The sequence below is a fragment of the Rousettus aegyptiacus genome, unplaced genomic scaffold (genome assembly GCF_014176215.1).
Source record: "Rousettus aegyptiacus isolate mRouAeg1 unplaced genomic scaffold, mRouAeg1.p scaffold_m13_p_15, whole genome shotgun sequence".
NCBI lineage: Eukaryota > Metazoa > Chordata > Mammalia > Chiroptera > Pteropodidae > Rousettus > Rousettus aegyptiacus.
In genome coordinates, this window is record NW_023416290.1 from 47,969,481 (window position 1) to 47,985,956 (window position 16,476).

The window sequence follows — 16,476 nt, forward strand, 5'->3', positions numbered from 1 at the left end:
AGCAGTAATGAAGCCGATCTGTCAAGTTTAGCAAATGGTAGGAAATCATAAAGTTCGTTAACCAGATCATGAGTAGCTAGCTGTAAAAGTTCCTTTGCAGGTCACATGTACATATTATCTTTTGGAACTCAAGAGTTAAATCTAGTAATTACAGAGATTTAAAAAAAAAAAAAGGCACTAAATCATTGGTCCAAAAGAAGTGAAAAGGAGCCTCAGGAGTCATAAGGGGTGGGGGAAGGGAGAGACATCGCAGTTCCTCCTTGATTCAGAGAAATAGAATTATGATTTCTCTGAATCTGAATGTAATATGAATTTCCTTGGTAAAACAACACCACTAAAAAAGATTTTTTTTTTTATAAAGGAGCTGAGAAGACACTGGGTTTAGCCTTCCAGCCTTTAATCTCAATATTTCTTCCATTTCCTTGCTTTATCTAAAAGCAGTTTTCAACATTTGTGTCCTAGATGCTACATTTTGAAAAGAGGACAAGTGGTAATAATATTGTACCTTCCTGATATGTTATCAGAAATAAAAATAATAATAAGCTTTCCCACTGGGACCAGAAAGATTTAAATGTGAAATCCAACACTTTCTCAAATGATGTATGCAGCTGTGGGAGAAGGGGGAAAGTTTTGAAAAAGAAAATAAGTAAAAAACATTTTTTAAAAACATGAATTATTTTTGTAGTCCTTCTAGCAGTTCTTTGCAGGGAGGGAAATTATTCATTTGCATTCAAAGGCACAGAGCTAGGATAAACTGAATTCTGAGACCAGAGGGATGGATGGGGCCCTAGTATCAGCAGGAATAAATCAATCACTGTGATTCAAGAGTCAAAACAAACTAAGGATGTGGGGGCTGGAGGAGGCCGCAGGAGACAGTGGACCAGTGTGGCTCTTTCTGGATGGTTAGGGCCAAAGAAGGTAAGTGATAAACTACAGGAAGTACAGGCAAACAGGCCTCAGACAGGGGTGCAGAACAGATCAATCCGAAACACAGTAGTGGGACACCTAAATGTTGTCAGGCTGTAGGTTAGGTCCTCAGAATAAAGAGATAAATAAATTAAGTCCCTTCTCCTCTGGGGCCCACAGTCTAAAGCAGACATGTGAATGATGTCAAAAGGATATGGTCAAATTGATGCTAGAAATAATATGAAAACCCAAAGCAGGATCCCTGAGCTTAACTAGGGTTGGCGGGGGTGGGGGGTGGGGTAGCTACCTGGGGACAGATATTTCAACTGAAATTTGAAAGATAAATAAGAGTCTAGTAGTAAAGGGGTCAGTTGAGCAGTGTCCATCCAAAGTAAGTTAAAATATAGTAAAAAGAGGGGGGTAGGGAATGCAGATTTATAGCAGTACATGGAAAAGAAACCACAGAATTAAAAAAAAATAAAAATAAAATTTTCCTGGAAAAAAAAAAAAAGCCTTTCACTAGCAAAATAATGAAATAGACAAAAAGAGGCAAGCAAATGATTTGTACTTCCCATCAGGCCAGTCCCTTCGGCCTGGAAGTTCACTCTAATGTCATTCTTCTTCTCTCTGCTGTCACTTTCTTACATTTTTATACTACGGTAACTCACAAGGATGACCTCGGGACACATTGAATCACAATACTGGCAGAAAACAACAGTAGGCCTAGCAATTTAAAAAGTGATAAGAATGCATCTGGTCCTCTTCGAAATGCCTTACTCTGAAAATTATGGCTTTGGAAGGCTTGCATCACGGGGCGGTGGGGGAGGGTTAGACTTCTTGCTCAGATCTCCAGACATAGTAGGTCCCTTGGAGTCTCATTTATTCTCCACCTTGCTGAGTCCAGATTTAAACTGAACAGGGAATTTTTCCTCTGAGCTATCTTAGTATTAGAAATTGCAGGATTGGAAATAACAGAGAGATTATTCAAACAAACACACACAATTAAAAACTCCATTAAAAGTATGGAACGCTTCTGTAATGAGAAAAAAGAAATCCAACTTTAAAACAACAACAAAAGGAATCCCATTAAAATGTGTATGAGAAATATAGGGTTATATGGTAAATGACAACTTTTAATTGCACATTCTTGAGATTAACAAATTAAAAGCAGACGTGACTCTGCTGAAGTGGCTATAACAGGGTTAAAAAAGATGAAACTAAATCGTAGAAATTATTTTGGAAGCCTAATGTTGAGATTCAAATTTTCATATGGACACACTGTACAAATATGCTTTGTCTCATCTATTGGATTTTAAACTAGGATAAGAGTAGCACTTTATTCCCCATTTAATCTGACCCTATATTAGTTAGCCAAATGTCTCTCATGGTTAAATCACTCAGTGAAAATAAATTGAGTTTAATTTGATTATGCACGATTTTTATTTTATGTACATATTTTAACGCATATTTTTATAACTGTTTTCTCTACTCCAATCATTTTTCACTAATGCTTTCGTGAAATGTACAAGCCTCTGAGAGGATATATCAGTGTTTGAGGACTATTTATTAAAGTTCAACTTTTTTATACTTAGTTTTTTATACTGAGGTTTCTTAGTTTCTGTCCACATGTTCTTTCTCTATGCCAAATTTCAATAAAATAGGTTTGTAAATTATTGCTACTATGCTCCTTGGAATCCTCACGATGGCCTCTTGTCCAAGAAGATAGAAACACAAATCGGTTTCACCAGAAATCTTGGTCAACTGTAGGAAAGTTCTAAACTTGGTCAAATGTGTCAACTTTGTGAGTTTAGTGAGGAAAGAGGCGAAAGGCCAAAACAGAGACTTCACTTCATTGGGCAGGTTAACAGCGTTCCCTCTGCTCTGTTTCTGCAGAAGTTAATGACTATGTGGACTCATCTCCTGAGTCATGCCAACCCAGAGGCACCCTAATGTCAACACGTGGGGCAAGGTGATCCAATTTGATAAAATTACTGTTTATCTCTATATCCTTTGCGGTTTCAGGCAAGTTCGCTTCCATGACAAAATTAATATAAAAGGCCAACTAACAACGGCTTCACAGAGGTCTAATTTCAATCGCTTTATTTATACATAAACTGGTCCTGTATCATAAACTTTGTTTGTGAAATCCACCCTGTAAACAAATTTCACTGTGCTCACAACAGAGGTCATTGTAGACTTCCGGGAGTCCGGCCTGAGTCAGGTCAGTAGAATCAGAACCTCTGTTATGAGGAAGCACTTCTGCAGACATACGAGAGGTCTTCCGACATTAATTTAAAAATAAATAAATAAAAAGTCCATATTTAAGCTTGCATATTGATTTATTATGCAATATAAATATTTTTATCACAGATGACCTTTTCTCATAGAGCAACATCATTTCTTTCTTACTTCATATTCTCTATTTTGCTCATAGATTGCAGCAAACATTTCCAGGTATGAGGTCATTTAGGCAGGGTAGATACATGGACGTGCGTAGACGTTGCCCACCGTTCTCGCCATGGAAGACTGCACAGCGGCCTGCCAGCCCTCCTTGCTAACCAATGCTCCAGGGAGCCTCTGCCCCCAGAGCTGACGTGCGATGGAACCATTTGTATCCTTCCATATGTTCCTGATTGTCTGCATGTGCTGGGATGTGTTTCTGTGGGGATGCTGCTCCTTCTGCCCAAGGTCACATGCACTTGGTTCAGTTCTGCTCATTCAACAGCCACAGCTCACGTCTGACCCAAGCAAGCTGCCTAACCACACACACAGTCACAGGAAAGACGGGAAGCCACCTACACCTCTTTTTACGTTCTGCTCAGCCATTTGATCTGAGTAAAGTATTAATTTGCCAGAGTCAATGTAGAATTCCACATATTATATGGAACTTCCAGAGTCAATGTAGAATTCCACATATTATATGGAACTTCCAGGACTTTAAAACAAAATGGATTAAACAAAACAATTCATGACTTTACCATAGGTCTGAGTCCCCCTTTTCATCATGTTTCCCTGTTTCTGTTCATGTGGCACCTGTGTCAAAATTTTAGCGTAATCATAGTCACTGGCTTCCATTTTTCACTGTGCCCCCAAATCTAGTAAATCAATAAGATCTGACTATCTATTCCTTCCTCAAAATTTTTTTGAAATTTACCCCTGCATCACTATTGCCATCACTATCACTCTAATGAAGACACTTATCACCTCACGCTTTCATAATCATAGCCTCACATACACACATGTGTACACATAGACATATGTCTACATACACATTGTATATGCACACGTATATATCCATACAAATGTTATATACATATGCATACATATTGTATGCACACATATATTATGTGCACACACATATACGTATACAATATCAAAAGACAGGAACATTGCCAAGTCTGAGAAAATTATATGCACCTTTTTCACAGGTAAAATGTGGGAGGTGAAATGCTTCAATGCACAGACACACACATGCAAAAAAAAATTGCAAAACTTACTGGTTGACCTCCCCACCACCTGTGATTAAATTTCTCTCGCCCTCGGAGATGAAAAGTGGCATCAAATACAGGATCGTACATCGAATTGCCAACGATTCCATGTGATTCTGGATACAGCCCCTTTGAACAAAAGGAAATGTATTGTTAAAATAATAATATAATAATCCACGCAAATTAGTTCTATTATGAATTTTCTTACCATAGAAGGTTTTATAGCAATATTTAGCTTTCGAATTTATATAAGTTATGTGTTACCTTTATATGTGTCTATCTGAGCAAAGAAGAATATTATCTGTGGACTAATTATAAGTCGCTTGAGAAACTTGACTTGACAATAAGAAATTTAGTATTTGGATTTTTTTAACTATGGCAAAATAATAAAGATAACAATTTTTACTACCATAAATTAACATTTAGATTAAAATTTATTTCTTCGTATGCCTCCAAAGAAGTTTCTGTTTCTAAGTACACTTTCCCTTTTTCCCAAGTTCCATTTCTACCCCAAACCAGATAAAAATTAATAATAACAAAATAAATAAATTATGTTTTTAAACAAGAAAGCAAAGTAGGATGGAAAGTACCTGAAAATTAAAGCATAGCAGCCCTTAATTCAACATTTTTATTTGAAAATTCAGAAAATACACAATAGATCCCACGGTACTTAAGAGAGATTTAATGTTTTTGTTCAGACAGAACTGTACTTGAAAAAAGGTTTCAGTTTTAAAGTTGCAATCAAGTTCAGTCACCCAGAAAGTTGTAAAGGGCATTTGCTGTGAACAACCGAGGCAGAGGAGATGGAAACAGAAAGATTTTCTTTGCACACTAAGGAACATGTTGCAATAATCTCCCTTTAAGTCATTTCAGAATGAAATCAGACATTCGAATCTACATCATTTGAAAAAATACTTACAGTGGCCAAAGTGTATAAGTTGGGGAACGTTTTTGTGGGGTACACGGGCCTCATGTAGGGAGAGTGTGTGCCACAAGACCCTGGAACAGAGTTCAGGTATTAGAACACAAGAACCAATGGAAATCACTCCAGGTATGGAGACTCATTTTATAAACTAGCAAACGCATCATGACCTTCACCCTTGTATTTCAAATAATAAAAGACATTTCAAGCCATGTGTCCGTAGATCTCACAGTCTGTCGCTGAGCCATTCCCGTGCAGATCATGGGTTACAGGTGAGAATACAGTATGAAAATGACTTACTTAGTTTCTCAATGTTCGGCATGACCTTGCTGCCCTTCTTCACATACGATGCCCGAAAACCATCCACAGAGAAGATGATTAATGGAGGGCGAACGAACCTGAAATAGGAACACATGAAGCTTTAGAAAAATTACTGCCACAGTTTCCATCATCTGAGTCATTCTCAATAACGGGGACCAAGGATTTCCAAGACGAAACCAAGTGAGGACATGTGTCCAAGCCTGGGGCTCTAGCCACAGAACATTTGTGGCAACTGAAGTCCAGAGGTAAATGACCAAAGTCATCAAATGGCCAGGGAGGGGACTGGACTCCAGATCTCTTCTAACGGGCTTCCCCACTGCTGCCTCTCACACAGCAAACAAGGTTTTCTCAATGTAAAAAGCTGCAGTATTTGCCTGAAATAGGTGTCCTCGTACTTGCTACCTGGAAAACGCCTATTTTATTCTTTAAAACTCAGTTCCAGTTTTCTTCTTCTGTAATGTTAGTTGTTCACATTTCTGAGTTTCTTTCAGATATTGATTCATAACTCTTTTATCATTTATATATATTATATTATGGTATAATAATGACCTGTTAACATGTTTATCTTCAGTAGTTCCAAGGCACAGTTTGTATGTTATTCATCTTTCTATTTTGTGGACCATTAATAAGGCTTCAATAAATATTTATCACATACATGAATGAATGAATGAATATCAAATGAATGGTGCTGTTACTATAACTAAGCAATAATAAAAAAAACCAAACCTTTTAGTTTTAATTATAAAATCATTTCAAAAATAACTGAAATTATTGAAGATCTCTAAAAAGCTAATAAAGGCCTAGATTACCCATATAACTAGGGCAGGATCTGATGAAATAGGCCCTTTGTTATATTCTAAACATACAGTTGTATAATTAGACTTGAGAATACTAAACTATGTACAAGACTACTTCTAATAGTTTGATGATAATTCAGCAAGTATAGGCTTGAGTTTATTTGAAGCCACATAATAAATAAGGCATATTTTAAATGAACCACATATTAAACACTTAGAATAATACTATATAAGAGTTTATTATTATCATTACTAGTATCGTTTAAAAGGGCTTATACCACTTAGACTGTTTTGTTCCTCAAAAATAACTAAACACATTTAAAGTCAGGAACTATTGCCATCCCATTCTAAAAGACCAAGGAAGTTCAAGCGGCCCATTAAAGTTAAAAAGGAGACAAAAATCAAGACACTATGTAAATACTTGGATTTCTGTGTCCCACGCTCTACTGTCTAAAACAAAAATACACTGAAACAAATACATGAATAAAAACACATTTGTTGAAAATTTATTTGCTGCCAGGCATTTTAAGGGTCCATGAATTTTCAACAGTTTCCTGGAAGGCGTAATAAATGCCTTATGCTGGTCACACTTGAGCTGTGGGGTGTCACTCGAGTTTGGCTGTACCCCAGCAAAGCAGTGCTTCAGTGGTTTGTCGAGTTTCTGCAGCATCTGGTCAGAGTTACCATCTTGGATGATATTTTTGAGGCATTCTATAATCCTCCCCACCCTCTAAAAAAGCAAAAAGCAGCACTTCAGGAAAAAACACTGAGGAAGCGAGTCACTGCCAGAAATGCATTTTTCCTTCTTCAGTGATACTGTGATACGCTTTGTAAAATCTTCGGCTAAGGTAGAGTAGAGGGGTTGTTCAGGCTCCGATGTGTACACAGGTGAGAGGAGAAAAAAAAATTTTGATGACGCCACTTTAACATGTCTGTTCTAGTTTTTGCTGGTAAATTACTTACAACTTCTCATTAGTTTACCCAAATAAGAGGATTTCAGTTTTACATTTTAACCATTTACTCATCCATATCCTGTAATATTTTATCAACTAATACATGAACATTCGTACTCTCCAGAAAATACACTTACCCTGCAGGGCATTCTGGGGTCTTTATTTCCTCACAGTCATCATCTACCCAGTGCGACTCTCCTATAAGGAAAATGGGTAGATTGATCAGTGAATCTAATTTAGAACGCTACCCAGAGCTTTGAAGAGTACAGTTCCAGGATCTGTGTCCTGGTTGATACTGTTGTTTATGGGACACCATCTAGAAAGAAATTCTGAAATCAAATTTAGTGTCTGGTTTGGCTTCCTAAAGTATACCTGTACATGATGCGAAAGCTAAGATTTAATAACCCTAAGTGGTCTTTATGTGAAACTTCTGAGTCTAAATGGTTTCTAGATAAAAACACTAGTGGTGTCGGCGAACAGATTTTCATGTTTGTTTCCCTCCAGAAATAAACTGTTTGGTCATTAGATGGAACATTCTTTTCTCTGCCACTGAACATCTCACAGCCATGAAAAGCATGGCACCACTTCCCTATAGCTGTGAGGAAGGGCTTAGAATGCTCAGGGGTGACAGATGGAATATTACGATAGATTATTTGCCAGCAGATCTGTGTACAGCCCTTGAGTTTAGGAATAAAAACCAATGCTATCTTTCACTTTTATCTTCCACCCAGATCTGGGGGCATAAACTGGCATCTTTTCTGAATACCTATCAAGAATAGAGAACAGAAAAGAAGTCAGATAAAAAAAAAAATGAGGCTTCCTTTAGAGAAAATAAAAATTATCAAAAAGCATTTGCCTTCAATTCTTCTAAAACAAACAATAATCATGAGTCTTTAACATAAGTAAAATTTATGACCAAGACTTTAGAGAGATTGCTCCCATGTAAAAAGCATTGGAAATCTTGGTTGACGAGACTCTTAACTATTGACAACCAGGTAAGTAAGTCCATGCTCCTTACAATGGGGACACTTTACTCCACATGTAATAACCCAGGACACACACATGGACCTCACAAAAGTGCTGAAAACTAGAATTATAAACCAGCAAAAGCCAATGTTTAATGATTCAATGACACACAGGACTTTTTCTTTATTTTTCTTCTAATAGTCTTTCTTTGTGCTCATTGGCACATTTACTACAAGGGAACTAAAAAGGAAGAGGAAATAAATTCTCAAATTTATGCTTTATCAACAGTTACAGTAATGGTTTGCATAGGGGAAATTTTCCAAACTCAGGATTAATGTAATACACTCTTGCCACAACCGAACACTATATATGTTTCAAAATTGATTTGCTTTTTCCTCAAAATCTTTTTTTAACTTTTTTTCAACTACAGTTGACAAATATTATATTAGTTTCAGGTGTACAACATAGTGATTAGACATTTATATCCTTTATGAAGCGATCACCCAAATAAGTTTAGTACCCATCTGACACTGTACATATTTAATGCAATATTACTGACCATATTTCTCATGTTTAACAGAAATGCTTCTTGAATGCTCCATGTTACAGCTAGGAAGAAGGACTTAATTTAGACATTAACAAGTGACTTGAAAACTTTACATAAAGATTCTTGGATCTTTCCATTAACTTCTATAAGCGGGTGCCAAGGCAACTTAAACTCCTTAAAGCCAAAACTGCATCTTTTATATTTCTGGTAGTCTACTGATGATCATATTCTACAACCAACCATACAAAGTCAGCAGCATGTGTGTGTGTGGCTGGTGCCCTGACCCTCTTTATCAGATAGTACCCCCTCGTTGGGCTGCGGCTAGTGCCTCGCTTAAAGCTAACATCCGGCGGGTACAAAAGCCAGGTCACCTGGCCTCAAGGGTAAGAACTCTGGGATTTTCTTTCCAGAGTCTGCAGTGGATGGAGCAGGCCAAAGTGAGACTTCCCCCAGTCCCTGTCCTTGCCTGCCTCCCTCACCCCCCACTTCTTTTGCTCCCTTATACGACTTCCCTGGAGGGCATTCCCTCAACGAATTCCTTATACAGAATTCCTGTCTCACGCTCTGCTTCTAGGAAACCAGTCCTAAAACCAAGAATGGGAACTTTACAAATTTCTTCATTACTAAGGTTTCATGGAAGTATGGGATTTGGGGTTGGTGCAGATCATCGCAATGCAGGGAAGCAAAACTTAAGAAAGAAGTATGAGCAATTAAAAAGCACAGCCCTTTCCTTCCTCCCTAGCCCCTATCCACGGTGTCATATCACCAAAGTCCAGGGGCTCTTGCAGCAGCATCTCCAGGTTTCATTCTTTTAAAGCTCGAGCCAATCCAAGCAAACACGTACCTTTGCAAACCACCTGGTAATTAGTACAGCAGTCTCCCCTGGCCAAGCAGTCCTCTGAGCAGTGACAAGCATTGTCTTCATTTCTTACTTCTCCGCATCTGTCCTTAGTACACTCCCAGCCGCCAGCTGAAATCGGCACAAGAAAACACTTTCGCTGCTTCATGCAAACCAGATGAAAGAGGCCACAATTGCTTGCAAGGCTTGCCAACAAAAAGAGCTAAAATCCCACATCATTTAATCTGCTTGTGAAATTAGAGTTGGCTCGAGGCCCAGATGATATTTGGAGGACTTACAAATAGAACGAATGCTTAATTTTTCAAATCAGAGTACAAAGCCAAACGCAATCGGGCTCCTTTGGAAAAAAAATTGAACTCTTACTGTTTGTGAAATGTTCTAAAAGACCCCAAAAATATAAGGTATCTGAGATTTGTAATACAGACATAGACCATCGTAGGCATAGTCACTATAGTTCAGCTCTTTTCTTTTCTGAAGTAGCTTTATTTAACTTTACCTAGCTTGATTTAAATGCAAATGATAGTGTAACTAAATGGCCCTCGGCTGCTATAAGATGCATCTGGAAGTAAAGTCCTAAAGAGATATATGAATGGTATAGAGGGATATTAAAAACAGTCACAGTTCCAAAATGGGGCCGTACCTACAATGAGAAGTCAGAGTCCACGGGTTACAGATTTCTGCCTGAGCGTACTTGATTGAGAGCTTACGGCTCAACTCTCCCATGAGGTTATACTCAGAAAAGTAATATTTTTATTTTAAAGGGAGTGCTGTATTTTTTTTTGTTTGACTTTTTCATCCACTAGACTGTAAGCTCTAAGCAGGTAGGCCAATAAACAAGAGAACTTCAGCTTGCACTAAGTGCCATGAAGAAGATAACAGGACAGCATCAATGGAGCGTACAGGGGCGGGACGGGGGTGGGAGCTGCTGCCCGAGGCGGAATGATCAAGAAAGCTGGCCTCTCTGAGCTAAAGGACGCTGCAAGTCTTCATCTCTGAAAAGATGTCATAAGTGGAGGTAACAATTTTAGACAGCAATCTTGCTCCGTAGTCATAGTCTGCTAAGCGAGACTACTGTTGAGTGTCTGAACAGATAAAGTGTATTAGTTGCCATGCTAGAAAACCACGCAGCTACTGATCAACTTCATTCTCTTAGAATTACCTTTGCGTCCTGATTCCATTCTGTTCTTTGGATCTCCCCTGTTTCCCCTGCCTTCTCTTCCCAAGCAGATTAAATGCTTGGAATTCCTTTACCCAGGACCTGCTCTTCCCAATGGTTAGCAATTTTCCAAGGTTACTTTAATGAATGGAGATCATGAGTTGCCCTCCCCCAATTCAAAGATAATTCTACCTGCCAACTTACTCTCATTCCCTGCTAAGCCCATATGAAAAGCCTGTTGCTTACAAAAGAGCATCACTGTTAACAAGCTAGATTTATTTAGGAACTACTGACTTCATATAAGAATGAAATTTTAAAAATTAAGGGTTCAGCGTGAACTACAAGCAAGGTATAAGTCAGTCAGTTGTAAAATTCTCAAAGCAAACATAGGACTAAATAGAGAACGTATTTAACGTTATTGATAATAAGAAAGTTACCTATTAGGTAAGAAAAAAAGACTTTAAAATATGAGAACATCAACTTTAAAAATGAGAATTACTGAAAAGGAAGTGGTGAAAGTCTCTTGTGCCCTTTGAGAGAAATATAAACTTTGAGAAGTATAATTTTGTAATATACATTTACAATTTAAAAATGCATATATAATTTGAACCAAAAATTCTAGGAATTTATCCTAAGGAAAATAAACAAAAATATGAATATGCATAAATAATGTTCATTGATACACTGTTAATAGCAAAAACGAACAAAAATATAAATGCCGATCAATTACTTAATGAAGTAGGTCGTGTCTGTTCAATGGGACTACCACGTAGGCATTCAAAAGGAAGATGCTGCGCAAAGATATATAAATACAATACACCCTCAAGTGCATGCATACACATACACATTTGTATGACTATACGCACACATTCTAAACACACACACACACACACACACACAGAGGAGTCAGAGTTTACACTGAAACGCTGACGTGCTTATCACTAGAGAGTGGTCGCATCAGCACAGCAGGATCTTGAAGACTTTTGTTTTCTCCTTCACCACTTTTATTATTTGATATTTGATTCTTCTGCGTTTGGCATATGTTATCTTTATACATAGGGAAATAAACTACTTTAAAAATGTTATTGCAGCCCATATTTATTAAACCCGGGAAGAAAGGCCATGAGCTACATTTAGAGAGGGCTAAGCTAGGGTGAGGAGACCCATTAAACCTCGCAAGGAGCTCTGAGATCAGGGGTCCAGGGGGCTGAGATGGCATGTCAGGGACAAGATACTCAAGAGAGAGAAAGAGTGTAAAATGTTAGTCCCTCAGTGCCAAGCAAACACAGGCTGCTCATTTGGAATAATGCTTTAGAGATGAAGGAGTCTACTAGAACATCTGTTCCATCCACACAGCCAGCTTCCAAGGTTCTCAGCATTTAAGTTTGGAGACCTACAATTAAGAAAACTGAGAGGAGTTCCAAAAGAAGGTAACCCACTCCCCACCCCGCAAAAGGCCAAATGTTTGGGAAATGTATTATACAAAAACCAGCCTAATAAAACTTCTCTTATTGGCGGGGGTGGGGGGCTGGCACACAAACAAATCAGAACTAGTAAGATGTGATGTCAGTTTTCATAGAAACTAAGAGCTAGTTCCGTAGTAAAGGAGAATAATGTCTCTATTCTAATTATATCATTTGAAAGATCTGAGTAATATCCATGATACTAGGAGGTAGATTTTTGAAAGAATCACCTAACCATAAAATTCCCAAAACAAGTAATAACTTGTCAAGGGAGCTGCGGAGCTTCTGCATCCAGTGGCCTGAAGCCCAGGTTGACTGTCGTCTTTTTCAGAGTTTGCACGTGATGTTGCCCAGAGGCCTACTGGACAGCCAGCAAGGTATCTCCGCCGTCCCATCTAAAGTGCAGGGCTTCGAAACGGAGGAGGTGCAATGGCAAAAGTCTCCAAACGTGCTCCTTCTCGACTCATGTGCATTAACCCGGAAGCCTATATATTCTACTGATTGTTCCAGTATAGAAGGAAGGTAAAGGTAAAATGAGAAAGACTTCAGAGCTACCCTGAGCCTATGATCCCAAGAAGAATTCCATAATGATTTTCCACTTGCATGGAGAACGGGGAATAATGTCAGGGTAGACCAAAAGTCACTATAAGATAAGATGAAATAAAACAAACGCTAGAAACTGTGCAGACATGCATAGATAGTTTAGACAGACAGACAGACAGAAAGGCAGGCAGGCAGGCAGATAGAGAGACAGATGGACAGACAGATATCAAAAAAAAAAAAAAAAGAAAAAGAAAAACTTTAAGGATGCATAATTTCAGGCCATGTGCCCTAGCAGTGAATGTGGAATTGACAGCAAGACACAGAAATGATAAAGATGAAAAAAAAAAAAAAAAAGCCTGACCACGGATTCTTCCGAAACCACCAAATAATGACTATAGCTGCAAAAAAACCTCCTTCCTTTGGGTGGGCCTTCTGTGGAAATGACAGTCACACTGGGTGTGCTTGTCATACAAGTGACAATTATTCGGGAAACAAAACTAAAACCCACAGTTTGGTTTGGAAAGAGGCAGGTGGCAGTGCCAGAGTGTATCGCAGCAGGGGGTTTTAAACATCTCATCGAAGCTGGAGGACCCAAAAGTTGCATACCTGTCTTCAAACAGAGCTCATCAAAGTCATGACAGCAACTGCTGTAGCTCTTACACAGGTTGTCACACCGACAATCAGGGGGTCCAATCTCTTGAAGTTCAAAGCATCTGCCCTTACAAGATCCGGAGGTGTTCGTCCATGGAGAGTCTGATAACACTGCAAGATACGAGACACAAAGGCCATGAGACTGGGGAGCGGGGTCACGTCACTCTGGACGCGTAGCTCTGGGCAGCAGTACAGTGTGGTGATGTAGTCAGACTCTGGCTGCGTAGCCTGGCTCCATCAGTTGCTAGCTATGGCGGCTTGTTGAACTTCCTTGAACTTCGTGTGTAAAGTGCAGGGATTAATAAAAGTAACTAGAGGATATAATGAGAATTGAGCATAACAATCCATGTGAGACACTTAGCAGGTGGTCAGACATGTAAAAAGTGTAACAAGTTTTGGCTATTGGTTTTTATTACTCTTTACAATTATTATGACTACAAATCTGTGAGGGTTAGTGTCTCTGTGGATGCTACCGATGCCAAGACAGAACAGAACTTCCATCTATACATTTAGTAACAACAGCTCATTTCTCTATTTTAAAAGCCATAGCTTTTTCGTAAGGAAAATTGAGCCTAAATGTTCTAAGAACAGACTGAACATATGGAATTGGAATAGAGACTTTTAAGATCTCTTTCGGCCATAAAATCTACACTTCTAACTAAAGTTACACAAACACAAATTGCACAATCTCAGCTTGTAAAAAGTAAATCCTCTTTCATTATTTTCATATGATATAATTGTGTATATAGAAATCTCAAGGATCAACAAAAAATTTGAAAAGAAAAAAGAATTCAGTGAGACGATAATTCCACATATGACACGCAGGCAACGGCAATTTGAAAATTAAATGAAAGTTCCATTCATCATAGTAATAAAAGATAAAATATCGAGGTATAAATTTAATATGACATGTGTAGAGTCCACATGAAGAACACATTAAAACAGTACACGAAGATAAACTTTTAAAAGTTTAATTAAATGGAAAGATATACCATCGTGGAGGTCAAAATATCAACACTATAAAACTATCAGTTCTTCCTAAATAAACTTAAATGTTCAATGTAATCGCAATAAAAATATGATGAAGATTTCTTGAAATTTGAGAGAATATTTATCAAAAATAAATACATGAAAATAGAAAAAAAACTAAAAAAAAGGAGAGTAATTTGGTGAAGACTAGATAGTAAAATACATTTTGAAGTTAAATAATTAAAACAGCTTGATACTAGAAAATAAGTAGATCTCTGTTGGGGCTAGGAACGAGAAATAGGGCCAAATGCATGAGAACTTATTTACAATAAAAGTGAGATCTTAAATCAGAGGAAAAAGAAAACCTTAATCAGTAAGTACTGCTGGTCGACAAGAAAAACACTACCCTGGATCCTTATCCTAGCTTTTGAAATAATTAATATCTGATGAATGGAAAATATAAGCAGTGTTATCCCTATTGCTAGAAATATTCATAAAATAGAACACAATTTGGAAATATCTATCAACTTTTAAAACACCTATGAATCTTTCACCCATAAATTCCATTACTAAGAATTGATCTCCCATATATTTGCAAAAATTTACCAATTTATATATACAAGAAATAATCATTATATCCACGACTAGAATATTGCCCAGCCCTCAAAAAGGGCAAGTATAATCTGTGTGGGCTAATGTGGAAAGATCCACAAGATACATAAACAAGTGTTTTTAAAGATCAAAGTACAGAACAGTGTTATAATATTAAAGTCTATATAACAGAGATTTTTTAAAAAAAGAGCAATAAAGATAAAAATAAAAACAGAGCCAGAGCTGGAGATGACAGAGAGGGAGAGAGAGGGTAGAGGGGAGGCATTGAGAAGAAGCGTAGGTGTGCACAAATTTTTTAAAGTGCAGATGTGAGTTTTCTGTGAGACACTCTATGGGAATCACATGTGGGGAAAATGACCGAGAGAGAGAGAGGCAAAGAAACTTTTCACCTTTCTGTAGTTTGAGATTTCTAAGACATTTTACAAATGTCTTTTTGTTTATTTACCTACTTCTCTCTCACATATACATGTACATAGGCATGTGTATATATGTGTATGAAATATGACATGTTTCATATATAATCTAAATGTCATTCATGACACGCTATTTGTAATTTTATTTCCTTATTTACATGTTTTCACTCTTTTATAATTAATATGCATTACTTTTAAAATCAAGAAAACACAGAAATGGCCGGGAAAACAGATGCTTAAATAGCATTTCTAGGTTCACCGAAGCCATGTATCTGAACATTCTGTTCATCCCTTACTCTTTAGTCCTCTTTGAACTAGGAATCACCTGATTTTAGTCTTTATGGCATCGGATAAGTTCAACTAAAGCAAATGGATTCACTAGACCATGAGATGTGAAACCCGTTTGCATGGTTGAATCTGGGATGCTGAAATACATACAAATCATACCAGTTTGGCATAGAAAGTGTCAGGTTTCCAATGCGATGCCCTACCTCTGGTTCGAAAACCACATTTTTCTATTGGCCAAAGTCAATAGTGCATGCTGGACCATAAGAAACTGTGGACGAAGGAGGGATCGAAAAGTGGAAAAAAGAGGAAAAATAGAGAAAGTCCTATAGTAAAAATAAAGATAAGGAAAATGCTTATAACTGAATGACTCCTTTTATAAGGGTACCTTTTAGACAGAATCATTCCAACAGCCATCTGATAAATTATCAGTAGCGTACATTCCCATAAACTGCATACATAAATATGCTTAGCTATGCTTAGAGGTGAGATAATGACTGAGACCTCAAGATATGTTGTTTATCGTTGTTTACTTGTCCTGTGTTCTCTTCTTTATGGTCCAGTAATGCATTTGAAATTTTTCTCCATTCGTGTCCTTTGCTTTCCGCTCATCATAATCTCTTCT

At 37.6% G+C, this 16,476-nt stretch overlaps 1 protein-coding gene across 8 annotated transcripts in view; it reads right to left on the reverse strand.

The window, feature by feature from the left end:
* ENPP2 (ectonucleotide pyrophosphatase/phosphodiesterase 2) overlaps positions 1-16,476 on the reverse strand; it is a 96,629-nt gene that overhangs the window by 48,306 nt on the left and 31,847 nt on the right. For all 8 annotated transcript variants that reach the window (XM_016156711.2, XM_016156776.2, XM_016156728.2 and 5 more), the window contains exons 3-8: positions 13,528-13,683; positions 9,745-9,870; positions 7,525-7,585; positions 5,617-5,714; positions 5,314-5,393; positions 4,404-4,523 (exon numbers count right to left, since the gene is read on the reverse strand). In XM_016156711.2, coding sequence (XP_016012197.1) covers positions 4,404-4,523; positions 5,314-5,393; positions 5,617-5,714; positions 7,525-7,585; positions 9,745-9,870; positions 13,528-13,683 — 641 coding nt within the window. The remainder of the gene's footprint in view (positions 1-4,403; positions 4,524-5,313; positions 5,394-5,616; positions 5,715-7,524; positions 7,586-9,744; positions 9,871-13,527; positions 13,684-16,476) is intronic.